At 34.0% G+C, this 15,043-nt stretch overlaps 2 protein-coding genes across 2 annotated transcripts; one reads left to right on the forward strand and one right to left on the reverse strand.

The window, feature by feature from the left end:
- The first annotated feature begins 639 nt into the window (after positions 1-639).
- LOC142626314 (universal stress protein PHOS32-like) lies at positions 640-4,109 on the forward strand. Its single transcript, XM_075800137.1, has 4 exons — positions 640-1,248; positions 1,993-2,087; positions 2,675-2,796; positions 3,504-4,109. The coding sequence occupies exons 1-4, from the start codon at positions 1,071-1,073 to the stop codon at positions 3,589-3,591; spliced, it is 483 nt and encodes a 160-aa protein (XP_075656252.1). The 5' UTR covers positions 640-1,070; the 3' UTR covers positions 3,592-4,109.
- A 2,049-nt stretch (positions 4,110-6,158) lies between these two features.
- On the reverse strand, positions 6,159-9,521 carry LOC142624499 (translationally-controlled tumor protein homolog). The gene is made up of 5 exons (XM_075798075.1): positions 9,324-9,521; positions 7,490-7,563; positions 7,063-7,191; positions 6,814-6,971; positions 6,159-6,522 (listed from the first exon to the last, which is right to left on the reverse strand). Exons 1-5 carry the CDS (start codon positions 9,349-9,351, stop codon positions 6,405-6,407), a joined length of 507 nt encoding a protein of 168 aa, XP_075654190.1. The 5' UTR covers positions 9,352-9,521; the 3' UTR covers positions 6,159-6,404.
- Positions 9,522-15,043: the final 5,522 nt, after the last annotated feature.

Consider the following 15,043-nt stretch of genomic DNA (forward strand, 5'->3'; position numbering starts at 1 on the left):
TATTAGAATCATTTAAAAATTTTCAAGTATTATTTTTACAAAAGTAATGACTTTGAGTGGAGTTTTTTTTTTAATAATCTATTTATAATTTTTTTTTTTAATTGAATTATAACTACTTAAGAATTTTTAAGCAATATTTTCATGAAAGTAATGAATTTGAGGGGAGTTTTTGGAAAATTATGCCCGAAAGACATGTTAATTTTACTAAATAACATATATAAAGGGGGAGGGGGAGCGGGAGTCCAGAATAGCAACCTAATAGACCCCGCACAATTTTCCCTCAAAAATAAAATGTTAAGATCACAACTTATTGCACAACTTTTGTTACGATTTCATATAGCGAGTTGTGAATGATAGAGAAAAAATGGTATCATGTGTATGTGAATTCACATCTCCACTATGCACAATTCACCACGTGAGTAACAAAATTTGTGCAATAAATTATGGTCTTAGCCTATCCACAAACCGTCCATTTCTTACATTAACCGAGTCAAAGGCCAACTGTCTCACGGCAATTGCGAACATATTAACGAGAAACACAAGTTCTTATCAGGTACATCCTATTCCCCCTACAACCTCATCTCCTTCATAAATCACCACCGTCAAAACCATCTCACATTACACAATGATACAAAATGTTGTTCCCACTCTTGTTACATTAAAGAATACAGTTCTTTTATTACCATGCCATTTGCCACCACTTTGGTCTCAATCTAATGATATGTGTGATTACTAGACTATCACTTTTATATTGACCCATCATTTTTTTTTTTCCACCACTTATCATCACAAATATCATTGAGTCAACAAACTTTCTTTTAAGAATAGGGTGTTCAATTATAGAAGTACATTACTTTTTTTCCACTATTTATCATCGTTAATATCATTGAGTCTATAAACTTTCCCTTAAGAATAGGGTGTTTAGTTATAGAAGTACTGAAGAATAGTTAGAACTGGAAATAAATACAATTCTCAAGGCATGCAAAGCACTTCAACAAGAATTCATTCACATTTGTCAACCTAGAAAAGGAAGAGAAGGAGGGGTAGTTTAAATTGTTGTTTGTGCAACAATGGCAGAGACTCAGAAGCCAGTGATTTTGGTGGCTGTGGATGAAAGTGAACATAGCTTCCATGCTTTGAAGTGGGCATTAGACCATTTTTTTGTTTCTAAGGAGACCCATAAATTCAAGCTCATTATCGTTCATGCTGTAGGTTCGCCGGCTTCTTACCTAGGAATCGCTGAAGTTGGTAAAGTTAATCCGTTTCTATTTTGTGTGTTTCTTGGTTTTGATTATTAGGAAGCCCCCATTAAAAGACTATGGAAGCAATAGTGTCCATTCTTTTTATGTAGTAGTGATTTTCATTAATTAATTTCATGTGAGAAGAAAAAAGGTGATTCAAAGTCTAGTGATTTTCATCAATCAGTACTTGCTGCTAACAAAACACACAAAATGATAAGTTTTTTTTTATAAAAAAAATTTGTTTATTTTTGATAATTTGATTGTTACAATGTGCAGAAAGATTTAAACTCTGGACATCTATGATGGAAATATAAAAAAGTGTCAATTGAATTACAAATCTTTAGAATTTTACTAAACATGTTAAATTTACGACTTATTAATATACATAAGCGTTTAAGCATAATTTTAAACATTATCTTAGGGTGGGATGTTGCCTTATTAATTGAATTAATTTCCTTTCAATTATGGTATTGATGCCTTAAAAAAACTGGTATTTACAAAATTGACGTAACATCATTCTATGATTTTTTTTCTTTGGGGTTAGCTAATTTACATGTGAGCACTACAATTCGGGTCAATGAGTTGGAACCATGTATAGATGTTGATTGTTTTGCTACGTTCTCTAATTGTTTTTGGATTTCTTTTGCTTCATATTTTCCAGGGTTGAACAAATTACAAATATCAAGAGTTACAACTTACAAGTTGTTTTTGTACAATAACTGAATTCAATCTTTGACGTTCTCTTTAACAGGATCCTCTGAATTTGTAAAGGCTTTGGACTCAGATTTGAGGAAGTCAGCCGCTATTACCATTCAGAAGGCTAAGGACATCTGCAGCAGTAAATCGGTAACAATCACATATATAGTACAATCGATTAGGATCACATCTTATAAAGTAGAACTCATTTATTCAAATCTTTCCCTTTTCTCGATTTGGGAACAATTTCGTGTGCATAGTAAATAAATAAGAAAATGCTAAAGATACTAAAAATATTATATATATTAAAAAAAAAAAAAACTAGTCACTGACAATTAATATGATTAGTATCACTTTAATAATATAATATAATAAATTTTTTGAATAAATTTTTTATGATTAATAATACATTAGTGTGTAAGATTTATGTAATAAGAATTATAGTATCCACTTAACAAAAAGAAATAAAAATAAATGATCAATGTTATTGAGCCGGCTGTGACTTACATGGTTGAGTGAGTGTCATGTTGCTGCTAACCTTTGTAAATGGCACTAATTGTATGCAAGGCCTGCATAATTACACTCTAAATGATCTTTCTAGATACTAAATAATTGACATAGTATTATTGGAGAATTGGAACCTATAGGCCGGCCAGACCTTCTAGAATGAAGCTTTGCATTAGGTTAAGAATTATTGTTATAGCTTATAGAATTAATGAATTAAAATTTCTGTGCAGGTTGATGATGTGTCAACCGAAGTGATTCAAGGAGATCCCCGGAATGTTTTGTGTGAGGCTATAGATAAACACCATGCATCTATTTTAGTAATGGGCAGTCATGGTTATGGAGCAGTTAAAAGGTACAATTCTATAGCACCCAGTTACCAATTACATTATGACTATAATGTACATTTCTAGTTTTTTGTGCTTATTTGGTGCAAAACAATGTTTTTCATAAGTTTTAAAATTGATTCCACAAGGAACTCAAAGTCCAAACCCTCTTTCTGCATCTAGAGCTCATTTGGGTTCAACCGTACAACTATTGAACATTTCATGTTGGTATTTGAAGTATTGTTCTTAGTAAAAGGAGTTAGCTTACAAACTGCAGGTACAAAAGTTTACATACATTCATTCAACTGGGAAATGAAATCATTATTGGCTGCTAACATCATATATATATATATATATATATATATATATATATATTGAGAACAATATCTGTGGCATTGCTCGAGAACAATATCGGTGGCATTGCTCAATCCAGCAATTTGGCACGGATTGCATCTTGTCAACATTTCATAGGCTATGTAAAGATGAGATCTCCATTCATTGTATGGCAGACTTTGGTGTCACTTCCCTTAATAATAATAACCATGACTCCACTCCATTACCCAGAAAATAAAACGAAAAAGAAAATAATAAAACTGAAAAATCCATTCACTATGCATATAGCCTAATGAGTAATTCCATATGGAGGGCAAAATTCGCCCTGCTTCCATTCATGCACAAGTCTATGTGATGCAAATTCTATTCAGTTTATGTGATGCAAATTCTTTTCTCTTTGCAGGGCGGTTTTAGGCAGTGTCAGTGATTACTGTGCTCATCATGGTCACTGCAATGTGATAATTATTAAGAATCCCAAGCTCCAGCACTGAACCAGTTTTTAGGCTACCTAATAACAAATATATACTAATTTCACATATATTATATTGAATTCTTGTCACTTGTTACAATTCCATTTGTAAGGTTTTGTGTGCCTTTTTTTTATGAATAAAAAATGGATGAGGGGAGTGACTTGAGTTGGCTTTTTTCACTTAGGCGTGATTATAGTGACACTCTACCTGCTGGGCCTAGGCCTGCTAAAGCAAGAGATCTGGATGAGCCATAGCTGTGCACCCAGCCTTATCGAGGATGCTAGCGAGTATGAGTTGAGAGCATTGAGTTATTTCCTAAGTGCTTCTTATTGTGGGACTCAAACCTGGGACATCTACCTCTCAAAACCCTTAGAAGTGAGAGATCATAACCTCTAGACCAACTACCCTGGTGGGGCACCTTAATTTCTGCAATTTTGGTGCAGATATCATGCTATAAATCCATCTACTTATATTAGATTAAATTGTCTATTCTCTTTGTATATGTAACTTTTATGTGAGTAATTATGGTACAAAGTGTCGAAGTGCCCAGTGAAGACCTATTTTCAATCTATACAATTCGGCAATCAATTGACCGCTGCCCTTTATTCAGTAGTCGCCAAAAGTGTCTAACGTTCATGCAAACATTAAGTACCAAAGCAATTGCCTAGTAAAATATTGGCCGCCACTTGAGACAAACCTTTTTGTTAGGAAATTGTGAGTAGTTTAAGTAGTAGATATAGGCATAGCCAATATGTTTTAATTATCTTCAGTGCTTCACAGAATGAGAAGGCCTTAAAACACACATGAAGAATCACAAAGACAATAAATCAATTGCTACCATTGTATAAACTTTGATGCACTGCCTTGCCTTAAATTTTGTAATTTACACTATTAGCTGTTACAATGCCCCTCTCGTTATAATATATCATATTGCTGTTAACTCATCTAAAAACAACATTTTTTCGTCCTCTATTTTTTAGTCCAACGGATTAACAACAGATGCTGACAGAAAGTATACACCATACACATTGTTATAGTCAATTATGTAAACTGCAAATTTTCATAGACAAGAAACCATGGCACAAACAATTTGAATATAACCACCACCCATGTTGGGCAAAGCAATGTCTCCCCTTGCCATTGCAATGAGAGCTTGGGGCCTTCCGCGGACTTGCTATGTCAAGCCTGGGGGTGTATTTGAGGTGGTGTTTAGTAGGTATTAAGATTTTTAAGATTCTATACAGTACCTTAAATGTTATTACTTAAGTTCCTCCTCTTAAAATTCAGCCAAGTGGCTACTTGACTAAAAATACACTTTCATCCCATGAGAAAAAATACACATGACAAAATCTTGAAAAGATAATCTAAAAAGCACCTAAGTACTGTACATAAGTTTTGTTCTTCATGATATATATCCAAATTTGTAAGAGCATCCACATCAGTGTGTGGATAATCATGTATAATGCAAAAAATTTTCAATTTTACACATTTTGAGCTACATCAGTAGAGCTAAAACTAGGCAAAATAGTGTAAAACCATCCCGAGCTACAGTACTGTGTATATTTACACGGTTACTGTAGCTCGGGTAAACAATATTTTATCATTTCTCCTTCGCTCCTTTTTTTCTCTCTCTGATCCGTTCTCAACAGACTCCATTTTCTCAACACAGAATACAGAAATATACTTTGCTCAAAAAAAAAAAAACACAGACATACACAAACAACCACAGATCGGTGCTTGACTTGTAGATTGGTGCTTGACTGGTCGGAGCTCGTGGGTCTTGCCGTGGATCGAAGCTCGCGGACGCTGGATCGAAGCTGAAGGATTGGCGATCGGAGCGCTGGATCGGAGCTCGGATCGAGTGTTGATCTGGTAGAGAGAGAGTGAGAGAGATGATCTGGGTAGAGAGAGTGAGAGAGAGAGAGAGAGAAATGAAGAGAAGAAATGAAAAGAAGGAGAGAGAGAGAGAGAGAGAGAGAGAGAGAGAGAGAGAGAGAAATTAATCAGAACTGAAGAAGAGAAGAAATGAATAGGCGCGTAGGTTAGTTGAGGGAATTAATAAAAAAGTGAGAAAATTATTATTTAATTAATAGATGGAGTAGGATAGATGAACTGATGTGGGTAATTTGTAAAAATGAATGTGTAAAATTTTAAAAGGAGATTTTTTGTGTAAAATAGAGGAAATTTTTACATGATCTGGTGTGATTGCTCTAATAGCTTTGAAGTGAAAAGATATGACAAATTTTAACCACTTTATGCAACTAGGACAAGAATTCAACTGTTAATCAAATTCAATGCATGCGCATTATAACTAACCATCTCTAATCAAATTCAACGTATACACATTATAACTAACCCATCTCTAATCAACTCTTAATCAACAAATTGAAGTTTAGTTAAATATTTTACAAATTTCGCAGACAAGTTCTCTAAAATATTGTTATATACCATTCAAGCGGGCATCCAGTTCCATGGTTTGCCAACAAACCTCCTTAACCTACAGTTACCCTGGTAATGACGTTATATAGAGAAAGATCATCATATGCAAAGATGAATAGATGATGGAACAGGTAAAGAACCAATCAATCTTAAATAAGACACACTCCTATTATAGTTTATTCCTATAACTTATTTGTTTCTTCAACTGAATTGAAACATAAATACCCACTAAATCAGAAAGTCACATTATAATAAGAAAATACCCATTAAAACCAGAACAAAACAATAGGCACGAGGCCTTAATGTCAACAGAACAAACGGCAAAAATAGCAAACCAACAGTAATAGAAACTACGGTTACAGAAACAACTGCTTCGAAGCCAGCAACACCACTTTTTAGCACTTGATCTCCTTCAAACCATGGGCAAAGTACAAAAATGTTGGGTCAGTGGCACCTTCCTTGTAATAGGCAAATACAAGACCGCCATCATCGTGCATGCTCTCCCCCACGAAACTGCAAAAGTTCCCAAGTTGTTAGGCATCTTTTGAGCTATTTAACTTTTGCCCATAAAATGCATACATTAACATAAGCAAAAAGTTTATAACATTAAGTTATAAACTTGAGACAAACCATCTATAACGTTACATACAGAAAAAGTTGAGACAAACCAAAATTGCATATGGGTTAACATAAACAACAGCTAACATAAATCACACATGGGGAAAATAAAAAGCGTAATGAGACAGGAATTGGGAACAAGTCAATGAGAATGATTAAGAGCATGAAACAGAAAAAAACACTAACAATTGGAGGTCACTGAGCTTCGAAAGCAGGAACTTGGTTGCTCCCTCAATGTTCTTCTTGAAGATATCTTGTTGCTCCCCTTCAAGCTTGGGTGTCAACAACTTGATGTATCTCTTCATGAATGTGACAAATTGCTTCTTATCAAAAGAAGGTTGCTCCTGGAAGCATGTGATAATAGATGTCAGGAGCTTTTCTGCAAGGAAACAAACAAAAATAATGATATGACATAGACTAGTGGGCATGACTAACCTGAAGCCTAAAGGTGTCAACAATGTCAACAACCTTAACAGCCTGGTCATCAACACCCTCATCATCTTCTCCACCTTCAGCAGAAGGGTTTGCACCAATGTCTACATCAACAGCACCTTGAACAACCCACTGCATGGAAAAGACACTGAAATCATTAATAAATTGAATCCCACTCTCTACGAACATATATTACTGAATATGACATAATTATCGAGTAAATCCAAAAATATAGCAAACTACAATCAACAAATAACTAACGATCTTGAAACCTCCAAATCAAGCCCACAGCATCATTCCCTTTTAGTTTTAGAATTATATCACAGCATAAAAGGACAATTCAAACAGTCATATTAGAAGCTTTACTAGCATAAAAAGCAGTGACATTTGGTTTCAAGAAATTCAAAGTAAAGCTTGAGAAAAAACTAACCTTTCCCTCAACTTCCCACAGAATTCCATTCTGAATTTCCTTGTATGGAAACGAGTCCGAGAGCAGCTCATCACCTGATATAAATGAACAAATTTTAGACAGTCAAACAACCAGTGACGATGACTGAAATAAATTTAGCATTTCATTAGTCACCAATCCTTTTGTTAATCAGAATCATCCACCCTAAACTATAGACAAATTAGCAATGGACACCCCAAACTCCAAAAATTTTGCAATCAACACTCTAATTCAATGTTAATTTGCAATGTTCACCCCCAATTCAATGGGTAACCATCCATCCCAACTTATGAGAGCATTTGCAACATATCCCACTAACACAAAAATTCTTGAAAACTTAGGACACTAGACAACAATCAATTTTTTTTGATAGGTATACAACAATCAACTAATTAACATATACCTTTATGTATATCTTATTTATGGGAAAATTGCACATGAAACTCCCTTACTTTCCACAATAAACTACACTCCATTAAACTCAGTAACATAAATTGACAAGGTTAGGCATTTACCCTCCCTTGTTTGATTTAATGCATTAAATTATGATGAAAGTTCTTAAGAACAAATCCCTAGTTTTATAGTTTTCAAACATAGGTTGAAAGGTCTTTGTACTTCCAGTAAATTTGATATCCATCAAATACCCTATTTATTTAGTTTGCAAATCATCCTATTATAATGTTGCAGCCAAACAAATATCATATGAAACCCATAATGTGCTACATAATTTGATGGTACCACACAGTATTGTATTATGCTTTTTGATAGTTGATAATATTGTATTATGTACCCAACTAATGTGCCCATAACCATAAGGTCAGTGAAAATAAGACCATTGGTTGAGTAAGTTGGGAAATCCTAGAATATAAAAAATATACAAACTAGAATTTCATTGTTACTATCGCAAACGAAGAAATTGCCTCAGAACATTGGTCAAAAAGACGGTTTTGGGACAGAGTGCGTTTGCTAATGTTACAAATATATTACTCAAATCATATTTCACAAGCTAAAAAGTTAAAATAACAGAACCAAAGTGAAAATCCCTTGGGAAAATATACGGATGTGCCAGTAATTAAAGGGCCCGAACTATCACAAAAAAGGTCAAGTTCAGGCGAGTGATACTGGCGAGTTGAATATCGCAAGTTTTGTGTAAAATAATTGACTGGATCGTCGCGGTAGTAAACCAAGATCCAATCAAGAAGCTGTACCTTGCTTTCTTCACTTCCTATTATTTGCTTCAAAGATAAGTGCAATTTTCCCTTTGTTTATTTAAATATATGTTTTATATTTATTCTAAGTTTTGAAAATACATGACTATCCAAATCTTTAAATACATATCTAAACCAAAGAATTTAAAAAAAAAAAATTCCTGACTTAAGTGCTAATGCTTCTTACTTCTTAGGCAGCAATTAACCCTAAACTAATCTATCATAGAAAAAAAAAAAAAAACCAAAAAAAATTAAGTCAGTCATGCATACACAATCATTATCAGTCTAAGGAAAACATTATACATGCATAGAATACAAAAAGGGCATGATCTAATTAGCAAATTCACACAAATACAATAACTAGGAACCAGAATTATTTAAACATAGTGTGGATCAGTCAGCTTAGCTTGTTACCAGTGAAACAGTGACTAAAAATTAAGTTCTAGATCCACAATCTTATACAACGAATATTAAACAACTAAGTACTAGATCTAAAATCTATAGCACATAATAAGAAAACATAGTTTAAACAATACAGCTTTACTTACAAAACACAGATCTAAATCATCGGAGAAGTAAAAGTAAAAGATAGTGGGGGGAGAGAGTACCTGTGAGGAGGTCCTGGTAAACCAACATGTTTGCTCAAACTCTCGGATCGTTCCAAACAAAGAGTTGAGAGAGTAAGAGAGCGAGAGAGAAGAGCACAGAGAGGGAGCGACCTATAGAGAGAGAGAGAGGGAGGGGGTGTGAGAGCTGAGGACAATAAGTATTTATAGGCCGAGGGTTTGGCCGAGGACGAAGTGGCTGTGTTGAGCTTTCGGTGTTTGATATTTACGAGGAAAGGACTTGTCTTTGCGAATAATGACCAATGGGTCCTTTTTCTTTGTTTGGGCCTTGGGATTTTAATTGGGCTAATTCAGTTTTGGTGTGAGCTCGGCCCATTTTAGTGAAATTTTGTTTTTGACTTTAAGAAAGGCTTTATTTTCATCAAAGATGGTTTTGTATGTGGGCTTTGTTGGCAATCCAGGAAGTGGTTAACTTAATCAAAAAAAGAAAAGGAAGAGCTTAACTTGGGCTTGGCATATATGGTTTTCTAAGAAAGCTTCCCATCAGTGATTTTGGGCTTGGCAACTTCTGAAAGAATATCCGGAAGTGAACCTGGAGATAGATGGGATTGTTAAGGGCTGTTTGGATTTGCAAGTTTTCATCATCCGTCACTCTGTTTCTATCACCCATAACTCAAAACTGGTGAGTCCCTGAAGAGGAAGTCTGTTTGGCTGTGTTTTCAAGTTTTGTTTACATCACTCAATTCTCTGATTTTTGAGTGATGAGTTAGGAAAACTGAAAACAATTTTCGGGTGTTATTGAATTATGGAAACTGAGTTATGATGGCATTTTGGTAAATACACACACATTTAAGGGACCCACGGTCAAAGAGAAGTCACGTCCTTAATTTTATTTATTTTTTTCTCCTCCTTACTTTTTCTCTCCTTTCTTCTTCACAGGCTCACTCAACGGCTTTTTTTCTTCTTCTTTCTTTTTCTCTCTCTTTCTTCTTCCTTTTTCTCTCTCTTTCTTCTTCATAGACTCACTCCAACGGCCATTTTTTTTCTTCTTCTTCTTCATTCTTTTTCTTTATTTTCTTCTTCACAGAAACACATGGGTAACTTTATAAAAAAATAATAATAAAAAAAAGAAGAAAAAGAAACACATGGGTGCCGATTTCTCAAACCCATAAACACATGATACCGATCATACACACTAACACAAACCCACAAACATGTTCATCCACACAATAAATACACAAATTTCTTCTCCAAACACAAACAAAACCCAAAAGTAAGAAATGAAAGAGAGGAAAGGGGTGAAGAAGAGGGGTGGAATCGGTCTTGCATGTCTTTGATCTAGCTTTTATTCGGAGATTTGAGCCATAATCAGTGAACCCAAGCATTCTTGATCGGTCCTTCTCTCTTTTTCTTCGGGTCAGAGCTCTTTTCCTGCATTCTTGATTAGCACTGCTAGGTCATGATGGAGGAGATCGGCGCCACTGCTGCCCATCAGAGGTGATCTTGCAAGTTGGGTGACAGTGGAGATCAACGCTGGATGAGGTGGAGATCGGCGCTAGTGTGTTTTGGGAGAAACACACAAGCGAAATTTTTGGGAGAAACAAGGCTAAAGGGAAATTTTTGGGAGAAACAAGGTTAAAGGGAAAAAATAAATGAAATGGCTTTGGTGCTAGTGTGTTATGCGGGTATGCTAATCGTGAGCCTGACATGGTGCTCAAGCAGTGAGTCCCACAAAAAGTAAAAATTTTTGAGTTATCAGAAGTTGGAAACAAGTGCCAAACATGCTACCTTAGGAAGTTGGAGTATTTTCAGTGATAAGTAATGAGTTATTAAGTGATGAGTGATGAGTGATCATTTTTTTTTCATCCAAACAGCCTCTAAGTAACATTTTTCTTTATTCTTGGGTCAAAAATTTGATAGTTACAACAAAAGATAGAGTAAATGTTATATGGGTTTTGAAATTCATTTTAGTTTGACCCAATATTCTCAACTCTTATCCAACTAGTTCAAACGCACATGACTTGTCCCATTTGTCAAGGGTAAAACACAACTGTTTTAGAGCCTATTTGGATTGAGGAAGAGTAGAGTAGAGTAGGCCCAAAATTATGCTAATTTCTAGCTAACTCTATCTACTCCTCCTCAATCCAAATAGACCATTAGAGTTGACAATTTCGATGGATTGTGTAGTAGTGATCCCAATTAGCGCGTGCTCAAGGGCTCTTTTATTTTTAGGTAAAAATTAATAATTTACATTCATTATAATTTCAGATTACTATATTTTCCAATCACAAAAAAGTCTGTAAAATAATTAGTCAAACTCGATAACCATTGATGATGCAAAGAAAATCAGTAGGCTGAATGTTCTGGGCTTCAATGGGCTAATCTCACTTGGAAGGTTTGAAAAGAAAAAGACACAAAATCAAAGGTGATCGGGGTGAACCGGCCAAGAACCCTTCAATGCTTAAGTTAGTTTCTTCTCTACAACTTAAGAATTCCAACTGTAGGAGTCATGGAAACTTACCTCCATTTTATGTGGATAAGTCTTTATATAGTGAGCCTTGGAGTGATTACTTGTTTCATAACTTCCCAATTATTTTAGAAGGTTCAGACTTAACTTCCACAACTGCTATAGAAGTTAGAATGTTAAATCTTATCTTCTACAACTGCCATTGGAAGTTAAGTACTTAGCAGGAAGTTATAGCGATGAACAAGGATCTTGCTCATGTTTCAAAATAGTAGCACGTGGTCCGCTTTACAAGCTTTTGTAGATAAATCCATTTCTGAAAATTTTTCAAGTGCTGGGGGGTCGTCTAGGAGCTTTCCTGATGGACGACTTTCATGCCCATGGACAACCGTCTTACGAGGGACGACCTTCTTATGTCAGGATAACCTTTTTGATTTGGACGACCGTCCTACCAACGGACTTCTCGGAGTCTTGTCTTCACTAGTTTTCCTGATCTCGTAATACCGCCCGATTGCATCCGCCAAGCCTTACTAGCTTCTATTGGCAAATCCCCAAAGCTTCCCAAGCTCCAAAACAATCCGACACTCTGAATAAGTGTAGGTTGTGTTTGGGTACAAATCTCCTCTCAAGGTATGACAATGAGAGAGAAAATGAGAAGAAATTACAATAAATTTTCACTAAGGATGAGTAGCTCTCTCTCTAAAGGGTGGGTGTGTTGTATTGTAGAAACCTATCTGGGGTTTTCTCTCTGAATATAGTCTCTTTTACTTTTATGGGTAATGAGGGTATGGGTGAAGGGTGAAGGGTAAGAAAATAACACTTAAAATCCTCCAAGCAGAATGTTTCATGAGTACTTCGCGAGATGGTCTGTCTCACAAAACACTCGCGAAATGCAGCTTGACACTTGACTCTTCAGCTTTTAGCATGTGCTTCTCACGAGCCCTTTTCGCGGGAACCTTTACTCGCGAACTTCTTGCGAGCTAGTTGCAAAACTACATTGATCTTCATTTCATGCTTGATTCTTCACTAACTTAATACTAAACCCAATACAATAAAATCCCACAAAATACAAGGAACAAAATTAACGCAATTACAACATTTTTTGTCATGGAATAAAGCTAACATAAAATATAGTTGTAAATCATAACTTTATATGTTCAAATTAGAACTAGCAACAATCTAACACCTAGGATTTGTTGTGAAAATGTTGTGAATGTAACACTTCTTAAAAAATGCAATTCAAAAAAAAAATTTCACAATATTTTTCACAATAGTTGAGTTGGAAAACTTTTATTAGTTCTCATCAAAATCCACCATTAACATCACATTTTTACTTATTTTTTCACAATAGTTGAGTTGGAAAACTTTTATTAGTTCTCATCAAAATCTACCATTAACATCACATTTTTACTTACTACTGTCAATACATTAATAGGTATAAAATGTTTTGTCAAATTTTTTTTATCTATAGACTTTCTCAAAAAAAAAAAAAATCTATGTGGTTAATTAATAATTTTGTATCTAAAACAAAATAATAGAGTGTAAGTAATATTTAATTTTTTAAAAAGTCATATTTAAATTTATAAAAAATCTCAAGTGGCCACTTTCCTTACGTTACCCACGCTACACTCCCACTCGAAGTTACGTCTGTTGAGCAAGATGCATTGCAATTTCAAGTGTGGTTCACCTTATAGGGCATTCATCCATTGTAGTTTTGTGGGGGCCTCAAGTGAATGTAATAAAGAGTAGTAATAACACTAGTAATAGTAGTTTTTTTTTTTGTGATAAATTTGATGGTTACATTAAGGGAGAGGGATTTGAACCCTTATGTCTTAATTGGAAATACTTAAGAGATATTAGTTGAGCTATAAGATTCTCAATTATAAAAGTAAATAATTATTAAAACATAATTGGTGTTTATGTTAGTAAAAAAAATTTATATCATTTATATTATATAATGTGGAAGGGAGAGTAGACTATGTCACTAAGCTACAATATTTTTAGCTATGTGATTTTTTTTATGAGAAAAAAAAATCAAAGAATGTGATTAAAACTTTAACCATGGATTCAAAAGAATGAAACGTAGACATATGAGGCTTGCTTATTGTATGCATGCTTCACACATATTTAGCCTCATTCTTTTGTTGGCCATTTATGCTATTGGATGTTTCAAATTAAATATAATTCTCGTTTTAAAAAATATTAATGAAAGCAATTTTAATAATTTTAGAACTTACAATTGATTTAAATTAAAAAGTTTTTACTCTTCTTTTTTATCCTTTTATTTGAGATCACATTAAAAAAAAGTAGTACTTTTGTAAACATCCATATCAATTCAAAAGATCTTCTAAAAAAAAAATCTATTCAACAGACAATGCATCAATGATGTCTTGAATGTTGGAAACAAGATAAATGAAAATGAAACTAATTAATAAGTATGTAGCTAATTGCCTTGACTTCACAACATATTCATTACATATTAAGGTTATGGTTGCATGTGGGTGCTTATATTATATTGAGTTGACTTTTTTTGTTTGTTTTGAGAAAGTATATTGAGTTGACTTGTGAGTGGTGTCATGTAGAATTTATTGTTAGGGAATTACAAACTACTACTGTTGCTTTCAATGACGATAAGTCTCCTATCAAAAAAAAAAAATGATGATTAGTCATCAATTAATTATTGCTACAAATAGGTTGAAACAAGATAAATAAAAATGAAACTAATTAATAAGTATGTAGCCAATTGCCCCGACTTCACAACATATTCATTACATATTAAGGTTACGGTTGTATGTGGGTGCTTATATTATATTGAGTTGACTTTTTTTTTCAGAAATTATATTGAGTTGACTTTTGAGTGGTGTCATATAGAATTTATTGTTAGGGAATTACAAACAACTACTGTTGCTTTCAATGACGATAAGTGTCCTATCAAAAAAATTATTTTGATGATAAGTCATCAATTAATTATTGCTATAAATAGGTTTAGTTTAATGTTTGGAAGAATGACCAAACCTTATTGACTTTACTTATGTAGTTTACTAGTCAATTACTAATGAGTTCTCGACAGTTGACATACACTACAATGAGTATTGAATTGTCTTGCACAAGTTTGCGATCAAAAACATATGAAATTAGAGTTTCATTTAGCCTACATTCTAAAAGGATATGACTCAAAATTCAAATTTCCAAGTAATTAAGACCCAAAATTCTTATATATATATAAGAAATATACAAATGAAAAGTTTAGAGAGAACGCCATGCAGATATGCACAACATAAGTGAATAATTGGTGGCA

The sequence above is a fragment of the Castanea sativa genome, chromosome 2 (assembly GCF_040712315.1).
Source record: "Castanea sativa cultivar Marrone di Chiusa Pesio chromosome 2, ASM4071231v1".
NCBI classification, from domain to species: domain Eukaryota; kingdom Viridiplantae; phylum Streptophyta; class Magnoliopsida; order Fagales; family Fagaceae; genus Castanea; species Castanea sativa.